Source organism: Cibotium barometz, chromosome 23, assembly GCF_041138505.1.
Source record: "Cibotium barometz isolate CiBa-2024 chromosome 23, ASM4113850v1, whole genome shotgun sequence".
Lineage (NCBI taxonomy): Eukaryota > Viridiplantae > Streptophyta > Polypodiopsida > Cyatheales > Cibotiaceae > Cibotium > Cibotium barometz.
In genome coordinates this window covers 11,701,440-11,724,071 of record NC_141068.1, presented here as the reverse complement: position 1 = coordinate 11,724,071, position 22,632 = coordinate 11,701,440, and the positions used below count along the sequence as shown (strand labels likewise).

The following is a 22,632-nucleotide window of genomic DNA, read 5'->3' as shown; positions in this document are numbered from 1 at the left end:
CTTACACATGGTTTGAGATAGAAAACTGGTAGTTGATGTATAATGAGGCTGGCCGATAAGGCGGGTGGTTTGAGATAGAAAATTAGTAGCGGTTGATGTGTAATGAGGTTGGCCGATAAGGCAGGTGGTTTGAGATAGAATATTAGTAGTTGATGTGTGACAAGGCTAGAAGGTAAGGTGGGTGGGAATGAGATTGGGTTATCCATGAGAATGGAATAATGGAAGAATTTAGGACATCCAATCTGGTAGGTACATGGGTAGACCACGAACTATGGGTGGCTTGCTGGACATGGAGGGATCCGGGTGCTTCTTGAGCCTCTTTTGAAATATTAGTAGCTATTCGGTCCACTTGCTTAATGCATGGTGATGTCAATGAAACGAAGGGAAGCATTATCGAGCTTCCTCGGCTTGGGTGTGAAATTTGGAGTGCCGAAGTGCCAGACAATGCCGGCCTTGGGCATGCGGCATTATTGTGACCTTTTGGGCATCTCTACCTTATGTCAAGAGTAGCAAATATGGAGGCAAGTGTTGTGCCATGGAGGTAGATGTAGAACATAGTTGAGTGAATCATTGCTTTTGCTAGCTTCAGTTGCGTTCATGGCTTCTTACCTCATTTAGGTGATCTTCTTGGTTCTCTTCTCATCGGAGGTTATGTGCCCTCTCCACTCCCCCCCCCTCTCTCTCCCCCTCTCTCTCTCCCCCCCGCCACAGAGAGACACTGATACAAACTCATACCACAGGGAGAGGTGGGCGACAGCTCTAGCTCACTGATTTCTTCCAGAGATCTATCCCAGTGCCTACCCTGGCACAGGAGGGGGTTACACTTTAGCGTGCTGCGGACCTCCGAGCCAGACAGAGACCGAGAGCACCAGGCTACCAGACTCCCAGACTACATCAAAGGGAGATCACAGAGATACGGGCTCGACATCAGCAACATATCCATGAGCGGTTAGTTCACTTACACACACCGGGAGATCATGCTCTGAGGTATTTTTGCCTCGCCATCGCCTATGTATCACATATTACACCCCCATTATGGTACTGGTTGGAGCTAGACAGATTTGCATTGCATTCTTGTATACCCTACGCATATAGGTTGCATACTGAGCCTCTAGCAGTAGTGCTCCATCCATCACACCCCCCAGTAGCTCAGTACTTTCATACTTTATTTCATGTTCATTTTGTCCTTTTTTTTGTGGACATCCAGAAGACATTGACAGTTGTACATTGATTTGTCTCATAAGTCGAGTTCGGCCTCTAGTAGACATTAATACAGCTTTCTTTCTCTCTCTCTCTCTCTCTCTCTCTCTCTCTCTCTCTCTCTCTCTCTCTCTCTCCTGTTCTATTGCGCGCTTTCTCTCTCTCTCTTTCTTCTTTTTGCTTGCTTTCTCTTATATTATTGTGATAATAATAATAAAAAAATATTATGAATTTTTTAAAAGTGTTTTTTATGTGGTGACATAAGCTAACTTTTATTTTCAAGATTTTTTTCGGGTGATGATATGCCAATGAGAGCCTACGTGAAGTGAGTCTATGTGATGACATGGCAATGTGACTCAATTTTTTCAGGTGATGATGTGGCAATGTAAGACTACATGATGATGTGCTTGTATGATTGCTAAATTCCCTTCATTCTCATCACACAAGAGAATACAGTAAGTAGGAACAATTGAACAAGAATGCAAGTATGCTATATTTTATACAACATGCTCATGCGAGGTTCTTACAAGAACTTTCAAACCATCATATAAGCTAGAAAACGAAAGCACCAGACTCATCTTGCCCCCCTCCCAATGGTATGCTAGTACATTGACCATCATGCTCCCCTTAATCATTACTCCATGATGCTTGGACTATGAGATTGACTCAACTGTGAGCATCGTCACACCAGGGGTCGCTTTTCCTGAGGACCTCTCACCAATGAGCCCGTTCAACCCCAAGTTACTAATCCTAACATCACCTAAGCTAAACTGGACGACCCGAGTCATGCATGGTCAGGCCCTAGACTCGTTACTTTCCACGATTAGGCTTTTGAGAAAGCCCTCAAATTTTTCTTCTAAACATGGGTTTTTCACATTAATGTGAGTTATTGGACCTTAGCAACTAGGGAGGTTGAAGTAATGTTAGAATAAGATTCGAGGTGGTGGAAGAAGATTCAAGGTTGTGGAAGAAGATTCGTTAACTTAAATTTAATGTGTATAAATACACGATGCTGGCCTCAATGCTTGGGGAGGCACAGAAGGGGGGCAAGGGGAGGAATAGGAAGAGGCTATGTAAACAAGATAAAACAACAAAACCAACACATCTAAGGCCCCAAAACCATCTATTCTTCAAAGTGTGACCTCCAAATTAATGCCGAGCAAGGTTGCCAAGCCCTTAGGCTACTCCCTTACCCTACCTTTGCCACAACAAGTGTAGTTGGGAGCTTTGCCTTAGAGCTACAATAGGCAATGCAAGGACCCCACTTGCAACCTAGTTCACCAAGCCCACATGAGTCTATTTCATTCTAAAATCATACGAGGCCAAAACTAGAGGTAATACTAGATGTAACATGAGCCTAGCCATACGTGACATGAACTCGCTAGACATGACAGGAGCTCACTAAATTCACGTAGCCCTAGCTCACTAAACCTATGTGAGCCTATTTCATCAAAAAATGCATAAAGCCTATTTTATCCAAACCGCGTGAGCCAAGCTCACCAGACACCGTATAAGCCCAACTACACATAACGTGAGCTTCACAAGACATGATGACATGAACCAAGCTCACCCAACCCATGTAAGCCAACATCATCAAATCCATGTGAGCCCAATAAGTCAGAGATAATCCAACTCTCTCTATTCTCTCAAAAGACTAGAGTAATCATTATTCTCTCAAAAGACTAGAGTAATCATTATTATAATTATTCTTTTTGTAATGCTGAGTTTGTGGATTAGTACGGTTAATAAGGATTAGGATTTTGATTCTCCTTAAATAGAAAAAGAATACTTTGTAATTGCAAATCGGGATTGAGTGAGAATGAATTATTCTTGTATATTGGGCATATCACAAGCTATGGTCTCCTTATGAATTCCCTTTCAATGTACTATGAGAGAAGTAATGGTTTTGCGAGAGTTTAGGAGATTAAAGAGAACTTTCATTTCTTTGTTGGGAGAGAGCTTGGTGTGTGTGAGTAAAACGGATTGTCTTCTCTTAATCTAGGTCCTCATTGTTTATGCTTAGAATTAATTTGCATGTGTTGGTGTTAAGAATATTGTTTATTACAATAGATACCCGAGTGGCTGAGTTAAAGGAAAATTAAAACAAATATGCGAAGAACTATGAGAATTTCTTTTAACATGAAAAGAATGTTGAAAACATTGAATTGGTTTCCAAATGTTGCATTGATGTCTTTATTGAAGAAGGTGTAATAAGACTAATAATAAAGATTGGAACCTAAGCCGACATACAAAATTGACGAGGGTAGCGAGGATTCCCCATCTACATCTCATTCAAATTCACAAAGGACCACTATAGCAGATCACTTGTTTGGGTACAAACTACATCTCAGGATTTTTATTCTCATGATATGTTTTCTTATAGCATTCAAATGTGTGTTGCGTTTATCGATTCTGAATAGTTCATAAGTAGCGGTGCATGAAGTAAACCAGAAAAAAGAAAAAAGAGTTCTTAACAGATATGTGATCAGAGGCGGTCCTAGATGATGCTACCACTGATGCCGATTTTGATGTCGTTTTTGTCTCTCCAACAGTTGCCGTGTTTGGAGTTCAAGCACCATTTGAGAGGCTATACCTCGAGCGGACCGTGTGTGTTTGAGAGCGACCTAATGTTCCATATCCTCCACCTTCGAGATGATGCCAAGTTTCACATCAATCCAATTGTGTTGTGTCAATTGTTCGCATCTAGTCTCTGGTCGAGTTTGTGTTGTAATGTAATAACATCCCCCCACACGAGGCGTTGGAACGAGTCATAGGTATAGGTAGTCTTTAGGACATTTGATGGTATAGGTAGTCTTTAGGTTTAGGACATTTGATTTGCAAGTTTTCGAAGGAAAAAACCAAATTTGAACATGAGGCAAGAGGTTTAGTTTTTTTTTTTGGGAAGGTAGATTTGTGCGTGCTGTGTGTGTAGACATCGAACCCGGCTCATTCTACCAGCATGCCCGTTGGCTAAAGGTCAGGGTTGTAATCTAACCAGCATTAAAAATAAAACTAATGCTCCGTACCCAAGCAACTTTGAAGTGCGTCCAACTCTGTAGTCGTGTTATACACTCTTTCCCTCCATTCTGAGAGAACCTTTTTTGTCGTTGGAGAGAGACATGGATACTCAGGAGACGGGTCTTCGTCGTCGTGCCGCCTCCTCTTCATCCCCTCCGAAAGAAGAAGACAGAGAAGAGAGGGTGTCCCCAGGCTCTTCTTCTTTTGCAGCGCCCGAGGGCCAAGAGAAGGCATCCTCATCATCATCATCATCATCATCCGCCCCACAGGGGATCACTTGGGGCTTTGCCTTCGTGGCCCTCCTCTTCGTCAGGCACTTCAGCGCCAAGTCCAACCTCATCCATGACTGCGACGAGGTCTTCAACTATTGGGAGCCCCTCCACTACCTCCTATACAAGTCCGGCTTCCAAACGTGGGAGTACAGGTACCTTCTCACCCTTACAGTTATGGTCCCGCTTAGGACCTAGTGTTCATGAATATGCCTTATGTGGCATTGCTGTGTATTGATCACTCGTTTAAGTGATCCCTATCGTCCTTGTAGTGGAGTAAGGGTGGCATCGGGACAGTCGATCTTGTTGGCCAGAGGGGCTTTGAAGGGCCGCCCTCATGCCGGGCCAGTTGCTATATCCACTGCCTGATTTCGCCAGATTTTTTCTGCAAGTGTGGGAAGGGCGGCCACTTATCTGAAGCCCCTAAAGCACTAAGGTTTCGACACTCTGAATCTGGGACTTGGCTGGGCATCTTCAAAGACTTTGTCTTCGTCGCATGGTTCTCTAACAGCTGTACATCCCATTGGTAGAGCGAGTCGTGACATACTTCTGGACATACCCTTTGTCCTTCAATCGCAAACATTTGGAAGGGTGTTGCCTTGTGGTACTTGGGCGTGTGTTGCAAAAAAATAAAATAAAATAAAAAATCAACTTGATACTAGCTTAAGACAAGGTTAGCTTTTCCCTAGCCTTGGTGCATAACGTAGATAGGAATGCCAAACCCATCTCAAACACTTAATATACTCCCTAGGTAATGTAGGTTGTTGTATTGTGTATTCTCTCTGTGAGCAAAGTAGCCTTACCTGATATCAAAGGCATTAGTCTTCAGATGCATGTGCCGAGGCACTCCAACAACATGTACAGGGTAGACCAAGGAAGAGTAGGGTGCAAAGACCAATGTGAGCCCTCACTTGCAGGGACAAGGTTGTTGAGTGTGTCAGATTAGGTTAGGGTTTGCACGAATAGGTGCATGCTAATGAGGGGAGGCAAAGGCCTTTCAGAATGATCAAGCCGGGAGTCAGAAGATCAGGTGTTAGCACAATTGGACATTTGGGTCCAAGATGGAGGCCCAAGGAGGACCTTAGGAAAGCATGCGTGAGACCAGATCAGGGTGGAAGTAGATGCATGCAAGATTTAGGGTGCCCATGGGTGGCTTAAAGCTCTTTGCCTGGGCATCAAATTGGGAAAAGGCCAAAAGGTGTGAAAGCCTTCAGGGGCATTAGTAGGTGATTTTATGCCATTAAGCAGCTTGACTTCTGGTCGTGTAAGTAAGGAGGTAAATATCACATATGGAGGACTCCATCAGCCCTCTTCCCCTCATTCATCTCCTTCAAGAGACAAAAAGCAGGACATTTTTGGCATCAGCCCAAAAATACAGCATAGTTATTACGTGCATCATGTAGAGAGATGTCACGTGGACATGGTTAGCCAGCTTAGAGGCAACATTAGAGGCTGGATAGGGCCAAATTCAGAAGGCCTAGGAGCTGTCTGGACATCTCTAGACCAGGCATCCTTGTGGGCATAGTTGGCCACAGTTGGTCGCCAGCAGATCATCCCTAAAAGGATACCTACAATAAGGCGACTGAGGACAGATGATACCATCCCAGCACCATTACCGCTTTTCCAGATTCTGCATTAATGCACATTGTCATGGTGCAAGACATGCACTGGCTAATCCTCAAGAGGCAACATATAAAGAACCAGACTTGACCCTGATTTTGGAGGAGTTGTTGATATTGGCAGGGAAGGAACTGGTGGTGGACGAAAGAGGTTGTCGGCCAGCGCATGACGGAGAGGAGGACCTGTCAGCTGCAGCAAGGGTACATGGAGTTCTTGACGACCAGCAGTTGGCCAGTTCACTAGTAAATCCCAAGGATGTCATGTGCAAGACATGCACTGTCAAATCCCCATAGATCTCCTCATGATCGTTCCTGGTACGAGACTCGAATCCTGCAAACAAACAAACAAACAAACAAACAAACAAACAAACAAACAAAGGGGGTGCAGGCTTGCAAAAGCCAGTACATGAATTAAATGTTTTATTCACTTTTTACTACAAATGGACCATCCATTTTAGCAACAACAATTAATTTATCAACAACGAGCCATTCAACTCATGAGCCTGGTTAAAGAAAAACTCATATGGAGAATCATTGAAGGGAAAAGCATGTACGTGGTTGCAGGATTGGAAATCCAAGAGGATCTCGATCGTAATTGAATGGGATAAGTTCAACCAAATGCTCGTGGGAGACTTATGCGAGCTTGAGGATGATCACACTAAGTCAACCAAATTTTGTGATCTCTGAGTGTTGGATTTGATGGAGTTTTTCCCCTTCTTCTCCAGCATTTGTGAGAGGATTTGATGCCTTAAATATGATCATGGCCTTGATAAGGCCATCAAAATGAGGTGCATAAGAACAAATTGACAAGCTTAGACAATGCTGTACTCTTTGCTCAGATGTAGTTGGATCTAGGAAGTATAAGAGTACCCATTCATCATCGTTTGCTAATGTTTCACAAAAGAAGAAAAGGTGGAAGAAAAGAAGAGTAAGAGCACTTGCCTTGACATCAAGGAAGACTTACCGACGTCCTTGTTTAAGAGGCCAAGGATGGAGACTACAATGGTAAAACGTAGGTGAATGACCTCCCATGTTTTAGATCATAGTCACACGGGACGGGGGATGACACAATATGTACGGAACGGGGACGGGGGTAGTGAACGGCACTTAAAAATTACTTTGTCGGCGCCACCCACTCGCCTATACGGGCAAAGCTTGCATGCCCATGGTCGTGCACCGCTTCCATATCAATATGACACCGATTGTGGCTCACTCGTTAGGAAAATTTCTTCTTGCATTATTCCTATAGGCATGACAGAACTTTCCTTCCAAGGGGTTATTCCCAATATGAAATAGAATTATAATAACACCTAAGCACTTAACACAATTTAAAGCGACAGTAATGATAGTGGCTGGGGTGTGGAGTAAAGTTGGTCGACCAAGAGAGTCCTATGTGTCATGACATTAAATTATGATAAGAACCCGTGTCTACAAGTGCTAACCTTTATGTAAAACTTGTTGGTGTGGTCATTCCTAACCACAAACGGGTAGGTTTGACTTCCCAGTCCTCTTCTTCAAGGTCCACTACATGATCCATGTTTACAAAGATTTTCTTGCCTCTAAGTTTTGCTTGCCTTTACTTGGTTTCTCTTTGTGCTTCCTTTTTCATCTCATTCTATTTTTCTTTTTCCTCCTTTTTGAGGTGAATTTCCTTCAGCGCATTTTGCGTGAGCGAGTGTGATTGACCTCATCCCACCATGTCCATCCTGTCGTCCTTCTACGGGAACTTGAAGTGCTGCCGCCACATGAGGAGAGGATGCCATGGATGATGGATGCCTCCTTGTCACTTGATAGCTTGAGAGAGAGAGAGTGTGAGTGAGGCTTGAGCCTTGAAAGTTGAGGGAGAAGTTGAGTGTGGGTGGGTGGGGGTGTGTTGTGTGTGTGTGTGTGAAGCTTGAGAGAGTGTGTGAGGGAGAGAGTGTGTTAGTCTTGAGAGGCTAGAGCTTGCTCGTATGAGAGCTTGAAACTTGAGACCTTGGCCCTTGAGGCTTGCCGCTTGAGGGAGAGTGTGTGTCGTGTGTGAAGCTTAAGCTTGAAGTGTGAGAGGGAGTGTGTGTGTGTTCTTATAGGGAGGGTGGCAAGAGAGAGGCCAAGGCCCAAAGCCTCAAAGGCTCAAGGCCTATGGGCCAAGGCTAAAGGCCCACGAAAAGCGCCCCCCCTTCCCCCCCTCCTCCCCCCCCCCCCCCCCCAAATGGCTAGAAAAAAATGGTCAAAAATTTGATCATTGCCCAAAGGGTAACGTGGGGCATTCCCATGCAGCCGTCCCCTCCTGGATCCATCCACGGAACGCCGTCCCTTGTGAGGGATGCCCAGCTGGGGATGTCGTCTGACCCCGTCCCAAAGTGTACCCGGGACGGCGTCCCCCCGTTCCAAGGGTCCGTCCCCTCCCTCCTTGTGACTATGGTTTAGATACACCCATGTTGGTCACCATGCCTGAGACCTGCTTGGAGTTGTCCGACACCATAGTCGCAATGCAACGGGAACAAGAAGGGGAATGCCCCACACACACACACACACACACACACACACACACACACAAATGCTATTGATCTTTCATTTAAAACATGACAAACATCATACATTATACATAGCCATTGATCATGAGACTTGAGATACTCAAGAAAAATAGAAATAGATCCAGATTCCACAATCAACTTCTAAAACTTCAAACAATACAAAGAGGTGCAATGCGCAAGAGCGTCAACAAGAATTATAGGATGCCACAACCTTCCAAGGAGGGAGGTAAGATATCACCTTGTTGAAGGTCATAGTTTTGGCTCTTGGGCATTGAATTTTTCCATATGGTTGAGTGGCTAGCCACACTTATATATAATTGAGAGGAATAATTTACATGGGATAATGTTGATGTAGTATTTGGCAAAATGGAATTTAACATAAAATCTTTCAATTTGTCATAATCCGGATTGGATTAATATATTATTTAGGTTTGATGTAATCAATGTATTCTTTTGTTTTCATGCTTGGCTTGTAGTTACTTTGTGTATTGGATTTTATGTTGTGATGTGTTTTTCGGCTGCATCCTATGAACCTAAACTCACTTGTAAATCTGAAATTCTAGTTTAATGAATGATTTATAGAAAGTAACATGGCAAAAAATCGAATCTAAAATTTGTGGATAGCTAGCTTAACTTGAGATTTATTGCTCTTAAGCTAGACTTGGATGCCATCCATATCGTCATGGATGGACGTGCAATCCACAAGTAAAGCATGCTGTAACGTCAGCAAACTAGGCCATGGACTAGTTGTTGCACACAATGACACCACCATGAAATGATTTATTTCCTATGACTTTAAAGTAGGACTCTAGTCCTAATCGACATTTTATATTTGAGTTGAACATGACTCACAGTCACACATATGTTGGACTACTTCAGTACTTATGGAGTTATCCCACAAGTTGGACAAGTCAATTATTTGATCCTATAGTGGATGACTACAGAGTTTGACACTAGTTGAAGGGTGGACTTCTCGTTAGCTGGCCACCCTGTGATGAGTAATGGGTAATGAGTTTTACACACATTAAGGTTTTTTGGACCATTTTTCACTAGTTTGGGCTGGACATCTTTATTTTTTGGGTATTTTAAGGAGCCGTGGGTCTCTAGAAGGGGGAATTTCCCTCAGAGGTGTTGACTTGCTCATAAAGGTGTCAAAACTTGTTATTTCCCACAACTCAAGGCTACAAACATTGAAAAGGGGCCCTTGTACACATCATTGCCACCCTTTCTCCTGTTCTCGAAGCCATGCGTTTCAGCCCTTACCTTCAGTTCAATTGCCTGCTGCTGTCCGTACCTTACGTACTTTCCCATAGCCATCCACATTAGCCCATGTATCTCTTGTACCAACGCTTGCACACAATGCACCTGCTGTACTAATCTGTTGTCCCGTCTGTACTGGTTGTACCAGCACATGAATTTGCAGATGTACATGCTGGCCATTGCTGTTGCAGAACAACAACATTTGTATGCCTGCACTCTCATGAGAGGTTACCAGACGATGGAATAGGAGGAATCACATTATGCATCTTCTCAAGATTTATGGCTGCTTCTCCTGTTGATATGATATTGTTTTTTTTTTGGTAAGCCTAACCCTTGAATAGAAATGCAAGGAGAAGAGTATATTGTTTTTCCTTGGGATTTTTTTTAGGGGGAAAAATTTGAAATTGGCCTAGGTTTATGGAAAATGTTTGTGGAGCACTCTTTGCCCACAACATCATGGATTTATGACATATGATCTTGGAATTCTTATGGTTTCATCCAAAATGCATATAAACTAAGAGAACCAGGGTATGCTTGTGGTATTGGAACCACTATATGCCCATACAGAAGCTAATGGGTTCATTGTTTATACCATATACGAGGAGTCGTGTTGGGATTGTGGAATGGAGTGAGTGCTTCATTGTTCCCAACACCAAGCTCATTGGTTGGAGTTGGGATTGTGTGAGACAACAAGGGGATTGTTGAGAGTGGGAGAAGGGTTGCCAAGACAAGGATCCTTGAAGATCGTGGAAGAACGAGGAATATCATAGCTAAGTGTTACGTCTCGACATGTCTAGGGTTAGGGCTAGGGATGTGGACTAACCTATGTTAGGGTTAGGGCTTAGCTGGGGCGTGGGGACCTGAAGGCTTCACACGTGGGCTAAGGACACTAGAAGGATGAGATCTAGATTGGCTAAGAGCTTGGGATTAATAGCCAAGGGCTAATAATGGCTAAAAGCTTATAAACAAAGCAAGGGTCAATAATAGCCAAGTTATCTACGTGGGTCCGTGGTGCTTCAAATAGTCCTTTCACCACAACAAGGTGGCGCTGGTTAAAGCTCTTTAGACATTGTGTAATTGGAAGTAATCAATCAAAAGTACTTGTCACCAACTTTTCACCAACATAGTGATCTTTTCCCAACCCCAATTGGTGCGTGTATCACCATCCAACTTTGCGTGTAACTTGGGGGCTTCAGTATCTTCATCGTTGGAGTCTTTTTGAATTGTTTATTGTGTGTAACAAGACCAAATCACAACAGTCCAGTTCGGGAACCTCAGCTAGGAGATAATGAACTAGAATGGGACGAGGAACTAAAGCTAGATGAAGAGTAATCCTGTGAGAAGGATCGATGGGGTGTCGCTCATCTAAATGACGACTGCAGTGCGAATGGAAAATCCCATGCTTGCTTGTCTTGTGATCCAAACGATGGCTTATTTAGGACCATGAGCAATGCTCCACTGGATGCTCAATGTGTTGTGTGGATGGAGTGAGGTGCTCTACCTCGTGCTTGAGCTCATCATCTTCGTGTAGTGAGTGTCGGTTAACGACGTGGTCCACGAGCCTTGGGTATTACACCCCAAGGGTCCTAATCATAGGACAAGCGTGATTATTTTCCAAAGTAAGGGTTGTGTAGGCTAGCTTACCGCCCAACCATAGGCCTACATCGGTAGGCCACCGTCGTGCCTAGGGGCTAAGGTTTTAGTCCTCAAAGATCCATGCCTCATGCAAGTCATGCAAGTTATGTGCATCCAACCATGGAATGGTAGGGGTGGGTCTCACTGTACTGACCACACAATACAATGGTGCTTACCCACTCATAATCCCCCACTTAAAGTTATAAATAGCTATAACTTATGGGATTATTAACTCTTGAGCCTTAGCTCCTACAACCAGCCCACTTTTCTAATCCTAGGGCCCCCTAACCCTCCATAATAGGTCAACTAACCCTGCGGTAAGCTTTAGGTATGTAACATATTGTCCCTCCTCGGAAATGAATCAATTGAAATCAGCTAAGTCGAACATTTGACTCCGAAATCAGGTTCATACTCTTTTAATCAATCCACGTATTTGCATGTACAGGAACCAGCTCAATTGAAAGTAGTTGTTTCAATAGACTATCTTCATGGAATAAAAGGACAAAATCAGAACCTACTTAAGTTTTTGAGGAACACAACAATCCCTCAATCCCCAACTCCCACGAAATCGGATAAGCTTAAATCACCGAGACAATTGTCATAACTAGCCACATCATAATACCTATTCTCATTAGCATTTGGTAATTCATCAAGCCTAGGGGGTATAAATACACTTCCCTCTCGAAGAATTATAGGATTGTGAGATATGTTAATCCTCAAGTATATGCAAATATTCAAAGGATACACGAGCATTCACATCTTGCGATCCCCCAAAGAATGCTCATATCAATATTGTGTCCAATACAGAACACCACTGCTAAACCTCTAACGTAAGCAGTTGGTTTGCTATGTACCAACAAGAAATTCTAGCTACACCTAGATCTATACTTGCGAGTTCTCGAAGTCTTAGGGAATCTGGGCTAATACACATACCAAACATTACCTTGCTGTCGCCATAAATTATATGCTCAGTATTGTCGTAGGCAAATCCCGACCAATCAAATGGTCACTCCATGTTCACTATATCCAGCGTGCCACCACTATCTGATAAATCATCTTTGCTTGTTGACAGATGGTGGACAATCATCACGAGCAAGAATTCAACTCAGTCAATCATTGACTATTCGAAGTATCCAAAAACTTTCTCCTCAATCATTGGGTTGTGGAAGTCACGACGCAAAATAGCATCAAGGCTCTATTGGACCAAATAACTCTACTAGTCAACACTTGACCACACAAGCAAATAAACTGGACATCTGCTACAGCCTACATCTGAGGCTAGTGTACCCACCTCATGAACAAGGCCGATAAAACAGTTGTTTTACTATCTAGCAATCATGAGTTCTAGATGTCTATCACATTGGAGGTTGATTCATCTGCCTCATCGAAAACCCATAAACCAAACATGGTAGGTCTTTGTGTCCCATACCACCAAGGTATGCTCCATATACGTTTTACTTTGGAATGTTTTTTTTGGAAGGTTGCTAGAAATGTCATCCGGTGCACAAATTGAACTTACTCAATATAATAATCCTATCCAAAAAATCAACTGATCTCAATGTGTGATATAAACTTTGAGAACATATGATATGTGTGTGCATCAAGATTCACAAATAAACCAAATAGTTTCCATAGTATCGCTAAGAACTAGCGAAACATTGAACCTTCACCTTGGCAAAACATAACAGCTTCACCATATCATAGACCCAATCGTTAATTGCTATCAACAAGCAACCACTCAGCACTTCAATCACCATTTTTCTTGTTGTCTATTCCAAAAAAACAACGTTGCTTCCCTTCGATCCAACAACCCACGAGATTAAGAATATAGATGTATGGAGAAATCCTACATGTAAGAGATCCTAGCATCCCATACCACGAAGGTATACTCCATATAAGATCTCTTGTAGACCATAAGATTAAGTCAAAGTGATTAAGTCTCGCTTAATCCCATCTTCAGACCAAGACTCTTGCCTTAGGGAGTAATTTTTAGGTTAACCCACCGCATCAATTCGCCTTGAACAACATTCGTTGCTACCTCCTTCTACAATCACCAGCTGTGCGTAAGTGTAGAGGGCTAAAAAATGGCAATCAATCTAGGTCCCCAAATGACACAGGTGACTGAAACAACTCATTGGCACAAATCACAATCTTCAGAAGGCTAGTGAGACTCAAAGTACCACAACTAAGTCGTACACAGGAATTTTGTGAAGAGCTTAATAAACTTGTCATTCCAATCAAAGGACTCATGGAGATTTTGTCAAAATCTGAAGAGGAAAGTCTTGGGAATTCCACTTTTACCCAGAATAGTATCATACTGCTTCTCAAAAGAAACAATAAATCCCATCACAATGAAGTTTCTAATCATCTTGTGTGACTGCCCGCTACAAAACACATGTTCTATCCAACAGATATAAAATCCATGAATGATCAAGTTCTGTCGACAAACCTTTCCTCACTTACAATAATCGATAGTGTCTCTCGTACCTAAACATTGAGAGGAGGCAAGGTGCACAGAGACAGAGGAGCACACGCTTAAGACTCCAGCCCTGCCTGCCTTGCTTTTCACCAAGAGAGAAGCATGTAGCTGCAGCGTGCCAGCCTTCCCAAGAAAAAGCACACCCACGTGCAGATGCAGCCGGTGCCTCCAAAAAGAGCATAGGCCCCCCATAATAGCATATGGGCCACGATCCCTCCATAAAGGGTATTGCTTTATTTTTAAAGGTTTTAAACCCCTTTTCCACATGGGTTGAATAAAAATAACCTTGTTAAAACCTTGAGTCCTTTTAAACTCCCAAACCGACACCATTCACACTGTCCACCATAGCTGACCCACTCATAACCCCCCATTTATATAATGGACTTGCAAGTTATAAATAGCGAGAACTTATGGGATTATTAACTCTTGACCCTTATCTCCTATAATCAGCCTGCTTTCTTAATCCTAGGGCCCCCTAGCCCCCAGATTATGTTAACTAACCCTATGGTTAGCATTAGGTACGTAACCTTGAGGTTGATGATGCGGGTGTTGAGGGCCCCAATCTGCGTGGATAGCATATGAGTAAAAGCTGCCAATTTATCCTTGGAAGCCATAAGAAAAAAGTGAAAACTCTGGAGCAGGAGTACCCAAAACTGATTCTTTTGAAACCCTAATGTTGCCTTGAACTAACCCTAATCAAGCAGGCAACACATAGGGGATGTTGGAAAATAAAAATTTGCAGGTATCCTGGGCTCTGATACGAAGTGTAGAACTCTAGCGCTGTGCATATACTGACAGAATATAAAGAAGAGCTGAAGTCTTGCAACACACACACACATACACACAAGTTATCCTACCATATTCCTTGTAGTATGTTTGTAAATATTCACAACCAGATATTCTGAGAATACAGATGGTGATCAAGTTTGCTAAATCTCAACCCGAACTGTGTGAACCATGCTGGTCTGGAGCAAACACTGGTTGCAGATTCTTCTCCTTGCTTCCCAGTCTCCGCACTGGAGGCCTTTAAGTGTGGAACACATTGATGCGGATTGTGGGGCCAGAGGCACCTTTAAATAGGGTCTTCTAGGGCTGGTTGGCTGGTCCATGCCGGTTGTGGGCTGGTTTGATTAGAAATTAAGCCCTTTTTTAATCCTTATAATAAAGGCTTATATCAATACCCAACTTCATACTTGTGGGTGATTATTTTTTGCCGGTCCAAACTTGCTGTCTGCCTATTGTAGTCTCTGTATCCGGCCTTTTTATTCCTTGCACCTGCACAGTTCACGCTGCTCATCTGCCCAACCTGCTTCAACCCTGGTGCCTCCGTCCATCCTTCTTGCTTCCTGCAGCCGGCACATAGCACTGCTATCCAGCTAGCCTGCAGGTATGTCACATCATATTTTGGACTTCATAATATCGAAGCATGGTGCTTTTTGTGTTTATGACAGTGTGTGGATATGTTGACAGAATAAACCTGCAACTACGCTTAAAGGATAACAATATGAGTAGGGATGTCTAGTGGGTAGTCCATGACATGCACGATGATCTGAAGCTTTAGAAGTAGGCTCATGCTGAAGCAAAGATTGCACTATCTCAGGAAGCTATTTGGGTTTTCATAACTTAGTGTGCTTTGGATATGGTGGTGAAGCTTTTTAAGGTTATGTCTTGTATTGCACGCGAAGCTTTGAGCTTCTTACCACTTGTGATCTGAAGTTTAGTATCATTCCGACTTGTTATGTGACTACAATCAGTGCATATCTGAACCATGATGTATGTGTCTCTGTAGGGCAGTTCGGAGTTTGCTTTGAGGTCATACTTGTATTTGCTCCTTCATGCGTTGGTAGCTGGCCCAGCAACATGGTGGTATGGTGGGGGCCCTGGAAAGGTTTGTATTGTAACTTCCAGTGCATTAGATTCCAAAGCTGGCAGGTGTTTAGAGTGGGTTGCTTTTGTAGTACTATGTATTTGGCTCCAACTGAAAAGAACGAGAAACTTGGGTTGAAAGCAAATTTGGTAACCTGTTTTATGTGCACCAGGTGCATGTATTTTATACTACTCGGCTAGCTCTTGGCTTTTTATCGGCGGCATCAGAGGCAGCTCTTGTGGCAGCCGCTTCGAATCGCTATGGCAAGAGGCTTGCTGCCTATACTTTGATGCTTCTGTGTTTTTCAAGTGGCTGCTTCAATGCTAGCACAAGTACGATCAATACTTATTCTCTCTTTTTACTAATCTAAAAAGCGTGCCTTTTTTTGTTTTATGAAATTCTCCTAAGTTATTGTGTTGCCGTGATGCTCTCTTTTGTAGGTTTTCTTCCCAGCACATTTTCCATGTACACCATAACTTTAGCAGTTGCTGCCTTACTTTACGGAAAGCCCCTCTTGGCTGTAGTTGCAGCTGCAGTTGGTGTCTTATTAGGTTGGCCATTTTCTGTGCTTGCAACCGCGCCGATTGTGATCTACTCACTGATGACAGGAGGCCTCATAAGTACGATCTTGGTGGGCATAGCAACTTCAATCTGCATCCTTGTGAGTATAAACATCCACGCCCTCATACTGTTCACAAACTGTCACTTTTATTTCATGAAGAAAGATGATGCATTGCTTGTTCAATGGTCATTGGAAATTTTTCAGAATAAAATAGGGAAATTTGAAGTGAAAGTCATTTCAAAACGCTTACACACAGAAAAACACTATCATTTACAACATATCACACCTCATACCAAGTGGCCAGCAGGGTTTGAACTTATGAACACCCTATCCAACTGAGCTAATACTTGCTGGTAGGCATTGACATTTTAATGTTTTGGTCCTTCATTTATTTATTTTTTGATTTTAGCTGGTTGCACATTATACAGCAGTAGAAGAAAAGTGCTAAGTTTTTTTTTGAGTGTGTGTGTGTGATGAGTGGATGTGTTTAGGTTTGATTCTATAACCATGAGGAAAAGAACCAGGCTATCCTGATGAAGTGATTTTAGTCTGTTTTGAGCAAAAGGGTGAGTCTAAGAGAGTCTAGCAGAAGTGAGAGAACCAAATTCACTTACTTGATAAAAACGAACATTAAAACAGCCTATAACATGTGCACATGAACCATACTGGGTATCAATAATTGAGATCCATCAGTTTTTGCGTTTCCATCTTTATCTGCTTTCATCTTGAAGATGAAAGACCTTCGGGACGAGCTTGCTGTTTGTGGCAAGGACATCTCCACAGAGGATATGGCTCCCTCTCCCCCCACCCCAAAAAATAGGTAATTTGATTGGTTATGACAATTGTCTATGTGATGTCAGATTATGTGATTTCTCGAGAAGTCCAGTCTTTCATGTCACTAGATTGAAAGAGATGCTGGGAGAGCTGAGGATAGCATTGTGACTCCTTAGGATTTTGTTGAGGTTGAGAACCTGTCTTAGGTTCCACATGAACCGGAAATGGTGACTGATTTGAGAATAAAGCAACTTAGAAATAAGTTGGTCCCCGAGAATAAAATTAAGTGGAAAGATAGGAGGGAGGACTCGACTTGGGAGATAGTTGCTAGTTTATTGTGTAGGTTTTTTGGTTTTCTTTCTTAGACAGATTTTGTTTCCAAGAGTGGAAATGTCTTAAGGAGGGGAAGATACCCCAGAGCAGCATATCAACGACTGACGACCTCGCCTGCGAGCTCCGCTTCTCCCCCCCCCCCCCCCCCCCCCGCTGCTTCTCGCCATCGCGCCCCCCTCCCCCCCCCCCGCCAGTCCACCGCTTTCTCCACCGTCCTCTCCCCCGCCTCCTTCATTGCGCCCCTCTTCGCCATCTCTCCCCCGCCTTCTGCCTCGCGTCCTCCCCCGCCTTCACTCCCCCGCCTCCCTCCTCGTTTCCGCCTTCTTCCCCCCCGCCTTCTCTTCCTTCGCCACCTTCCACGCTGCCTTCCCCGCCATTCCCCCCGCCGCTTGCTTCCTTCCCCCGTCATCTTTTCCTCCGCCTCTCTAACCCCTTCGCCTCCTTCTCCCCCGCCTCTCTTCTCTCCCCCGCCACCTCTCCCCCCTCCGCCTTCTCTCTCCTCCCTTCCGTCTCGCCCCTCCGCCCACCGCTAACTCCTCCTCGCCTCAGCTTCCCCCCCCCCCGCCCCCGCTATCCTGTAGCCCTCCGCCTCTCTTTTTTCCTCGCAGGGCTGTGCCCCTCCCGTTGGTGACCCCGGTTTCTGGCCTTTTCCCTCTGGAGGACTCCATGGAAGCCGCTCCGACTAACCCTGCCGATTCCGGTCTCCGTCTGGAGTTCACAGCTGAAGATCTTCAGTTGTTTGTTTCCACAGTTTCCGCTCTTGAGGCCTCCTCCTTGGTCTGCAAGATAGTGGGTAGCCGTCCGATGCGGAGAGAGCTTCGCGACCTTTTGCAAGGCAGCCTTGTTGGCGTGCCCGCCAAGATCGTCAGCGTAGATTTTTTGGGATGTGGCTACTACCAGGTGGATTTCGAGTCCCCACAGGCAGCTCAGATGGTGCTGGCTCGGAGCCCCATTGCCCTCCGCTCATCCCGGGCGTTCCTGGCGCGATGGACTCATGGTTTCGACCCCGCTTCTGACCCGCTAGCAGGCGCGACAGGTTTCCCCGTCACTATCTGCTTTCCTGGACTCCGTAGGGAGTACTTGCCCCTCTTGTCATCCATTGGCAAGGCGTTCGGGCAGGTGGTGGAGACGCCTCAGACAGCGGCTTCAGTGATTGCTCGGGCAGCAGGACTCCCGTCCATTCGGGTTGTGGTTCCGTCACCGGAGTCCCTCCCGAAGACGATCCTTCTCCCTTGTCTTTCTGGAGGACATATGATACAGCGCGTGGAGTATTCGGGCCTCCCCGTCCAGTGTTACACATGTCGGGAGATGGGCCATCTCGCACGCGCCTGTCCCCGCAAGGGGGCTCATCCTTCACGCTATGCCGCCTCTGGACCCCCTGCAGGAGACCCGAGGGGTGGCCATCCACTTCAGAGACCGGACATCCCTGGCTCGCCACAGCAGGCGCCATCATCTGACGAGCAGGCCCCGGCGGAGGATGCCGCGCAGTCCCAGGAGGCTGGCGGATGGCAGGAGGTTCGCCGGCGGAAACGCCCGGCCCGCAGGGACCGTCGTCGAAGACGCCAGCAGGCAGCACAGGCTGGCGGACAGCGACTCCGGTTGGCGTACAGGCACCTACCCGCACTTATGCTCCTGTCAGGGATAGGCGGCCAGCAGGTCCCACCCCGATGGACGAGGATTCAGACTCAGTGCCCGTTGAGGCCGCTGGTGGAGCCTCCCACGTGGAGACCCCGCTCCCGCCTCCCCGCGCGGGGGGCCCCGCCCCCTCCTTGGAGCAGATTCCTGAGGATCTTGGGCCGCACTCTTCGACCCCCGGCTCCCCTTCCCCTCACCCGGAGAGCACTCCTTCCACCCTCCCCTCTCCCCCCCCAGCCCCCCCCCTCCCGCCTCCCCCGGCGGCCCCCCCTGACACCTATCCTCTGGCAGATGCCTCTCCATCCTCTCCTCGCTCTCCCCCCTCCTCGCCGCGAGCCCCCATCCCTCCCTCGGCCTCTCCAGGATACTTCGCCAGACCACCCACTGCCCCGGGGCAGCTAGGCCAGAGCTCAGTCCAGCGGCTGTTCCACCGCCACTCCGGGCCGGTGGAGATGGCGATCCTTGCTTCGCCCGCCACAGAGTTCTCTCCAGCCTCCCCTGGGGGGCCCCCGCGAGTGATGGGGCTACCAGTGGATTACGGTTTTTTCAGGTGCCTCCAGCTGGATGTTGGCCCGTTCGAGACACTGGTCGCGCCCTTGCGAGTCTGCGTGGTGTGCCATCCCTCTCGTTCTCCCTCTGTGGTTTTCTCACCACTTCAGTGACTTGGGGCTCACGGACCTATTGCAGACCCGATTACACTCAGCCCGCATGAGCTTGTTTGGTATAGGAGACTGGCGGGCGGATCCGGTCCACACCTCAGTTGAGGCGGTGCTTCTGATTCTCCTCCATGCCGCCCCGAGGGTGCAACCTACCTTTAGATACATATATGCAGAGGATTGGTCTCACGCCTATGCCCTGGACAGGGCGAAGGCGGAGTGGGGCTGGACACAGAGACAGGTCACCCTCTTTTTGGAGAGACTCCGCACCCGGACAGACAGTGATTATTCTCCCTCCAAGCCGGCGCCCAAGACTCACAGAGTGGAGGGCAGATCATTCGGGCCGGCTGAGAGGGGTGAGCCAGTGGAGGCTGCTTCACTTGCCATAGCTCATCCATGAGGATCCTCTCATGGAACATCCAGGGTCTCGGTGGACATCGTTGCTACATTGGTCGGGGCAGACTTCGCCAGGAGATCTAGAGGGCTCTCGTTGGAGGACCCATAGATATCCTTTTCATCCAGGAGCACCACCTTTCTGCCGGGCGTACCCGCACCTGCGGGAAGATCTTGCCAGGCAGGAGACACTTTTTGGTCACCGGCATATGGCTCCCAGGGGAACCAGGGTGGAGTATGCATCTCAGTCAGCGAGCAGCTTCTATCCGAGGTTGTGGACTCTGGCATTCTGGTCCAGGGTCGTGCGCAGTGGATCATCCTTCGGGTTGGGGAAGACCGCATTGGCTTCCTCAACTTCTACGCCCCTAATGGGGCGACCGGGAGAGCCGAGTTCTGGAGCACCATTAGGCAGTCCCTCCCCTTGGCAGACCACTGGTGCCTCGGAGGGGATTGCAACATGCTGGAGGATGCAGAGGACAGGATGGGGGGCAGCCAGGAGACCATTCATGGGCCGGAGCTCGCTGCCTGGGAGGAACTAGTGCTACAGGTGAGAGGCCAGGATCTGTGGACTCTCCCGGAGTTTGGCAGGCTGCAGGGGAGTCTATCTTTCTCGCGCTCGGATAGACGGGCCACAGGAGTTAACCTTTCCCGCATCGACAGGTTTTACATTGATGAGTGGGCCTGTGATAGAGGTGGCACAGTGGGCATACTTGCAGGCTCCTCGTTTTCAGACCACTTTCCAGTGCTTCTCCAGATCGAGGACCCCACGAGAGGAGAGCAGGGCCAGAGCGTCCGGATTCCAGATTGTCTCATAGAGGAGCCCGAGATTGCGATCAGAGTTGAGCAGGTCTAGCAGGAGCTGCAGTTCAGGAGAGGATCGGCAGCCAGCGATCTTGCCAGTGGCTTGCAGGAGATCAGCCAGATGCTCAGACAGGCTGCCTTGGACCGGCTGGAGGCCTTCAGAGAGCAGGAGAGGAGCCTACGGAGGAGTCTAGCGTCCCTCCAGAGACTCCAGGAGAGGGATCCTACGAGCCCTTGGATCTCAGAGCAGATGGAGTCAGCTCGCACTGAGATCAGATCCATCGAGGAGAGGAGGGTGGAGTTCCGATTCCATGCTCGGGCTTCTTTTTGGACACAGGTTGGAGACAGAGTGACTCGAGATTTCTTTGAGGCGACAGGGCCTCGCTTCAGACGAGAGGGTCTCAGGCGTCTTCGGCAGGCTGATGGCCAGGTTGTGGTGGATCCCCCCAGGGTTCGGGCTATAGCCACAGATTTTTACAGGGTTCTCCTCTCTGCTGAGCCAGCAGATGACAGGGTGAGAGAGGCTCGGGAGGCAGTCTGGAGCTTCACGAGACCGGTTGTGCCGGCCCATTTGCAGCACTCCCTTCTCTCCCCCTTCTCGGATACGGAACTGGAGGAGGCTTTTCAGGCATTACCTCGGGGCAAATGCCCAGGAGAGGACGGTCTTTCGGTGGCTTTCTTCCAGAGGTACTGGGGCCTCTTACATAGGGGCTTCAGATTGGCATTCCAGGAGATTATGGAGTCAGGAGTCATGCCGGACAGCATGGCAGAGGGGTTGATCCACTTGATCCCCAAAGAGGGAGGAGACAGACTGGAGATTAGACAGTGGAGACCGATCACCTTGCTAGGCACGGCCTACAAGGTCCTAGCTAAGGCGATCAGCAGGCGGCTTCAGCCTCACCTTCCGGACATCATCCACTCCACGCAGACAGGCTTCATCCAGGATAGGAGCATTCTGGATAACATTTTCTCTTTCTGGGAGGCTACGGCTCTGGCTAGATTTCGACAGGAGGATCTGGCAGTGCTCCTTCTCGACTTCGAGAAGGCATATGATCGGGTGGACTGGGCCTTCTTGGAAGGCACTATGGAGAGGATGGGCTTCCCCCCTCAGTGGATCCGTGGGGTCTCTGCACTCTACACATCGGCTCATAGCCAGGTGCTGATACAGGGCGTGCGCGGAGAGAGGTTCCAGCTCTCGCGCTCGGTGCGGCAGGGGTGCCCCTTGGCGCCCTTTCTTTTTCTTTTTGTGGCGGAGGCCATGAGCACTTTTTTGACGGCACAGGATACAGGTTTGCGGGGCCTCCAGCTTCCCATCCGCACCTCGGAGGAGCTCCTAGACTCGGAGTTTGCGGATGACACTGCTGTCTATCTTCAGGGAGGTGAGGAGAACCTCCGCCGCTTCGCCTTAGCCATGGACAGGTTTTGCAGAGCTTCGGGCGCTTTGATCAACTGGCACAAGTCGTGTGGGTTGTGGGTCAGCTCTATGCCCCCCCCGACTTGGAGGCCAGTTGACGGTTTTCAGTGGCTGCCCCCCGGCACTACAGTGCGTTATTTGGGATGCTATGTGGGCATTGACATATCTCCGGAGCAGCAGATAGCCCCCCTTCTTCTGAGC

General features: G+C 47.0%; 1 protein-coding gene across 2 annotated transcripts in view; it reads left to right on the top strand.

Moving 5' to 3' along the window:
* Window positions 1–4,067: 4,067 nt before the first annotated feature.
* EBS3 (Alg9-like mannosyltransferase family) overlaps window positions 4,068–22,632 on the top strand; it is a 42,716-nt gene continuing 24,151 nt past the window's right edge. For both annotated transcript variants that reach the window (XM_086817151.1, XM_086817150.1), the window contains exons 1-4: window positions 4,068–4,642; window positions 15,791–15,884; window positions 16,036–16,195; window positions 16,304–16,524. In XM_086817151.1, coding sequence (XP_086673277.1) covers window positions 4,320–4,642; window positions 15,791–15,884; window positions 16,036–16,195; window positions 16,304–16,524 — 798 coding nt within the window. In that variant the 5' untranslated portion in view covers window positions 4,068–4,319. The remainder of the gene's footprint in view (window positions 4,643–15,790; window positions 15,885–16,035; window positions 16,196–16,303; window positions 16,525–22,632) is intronic.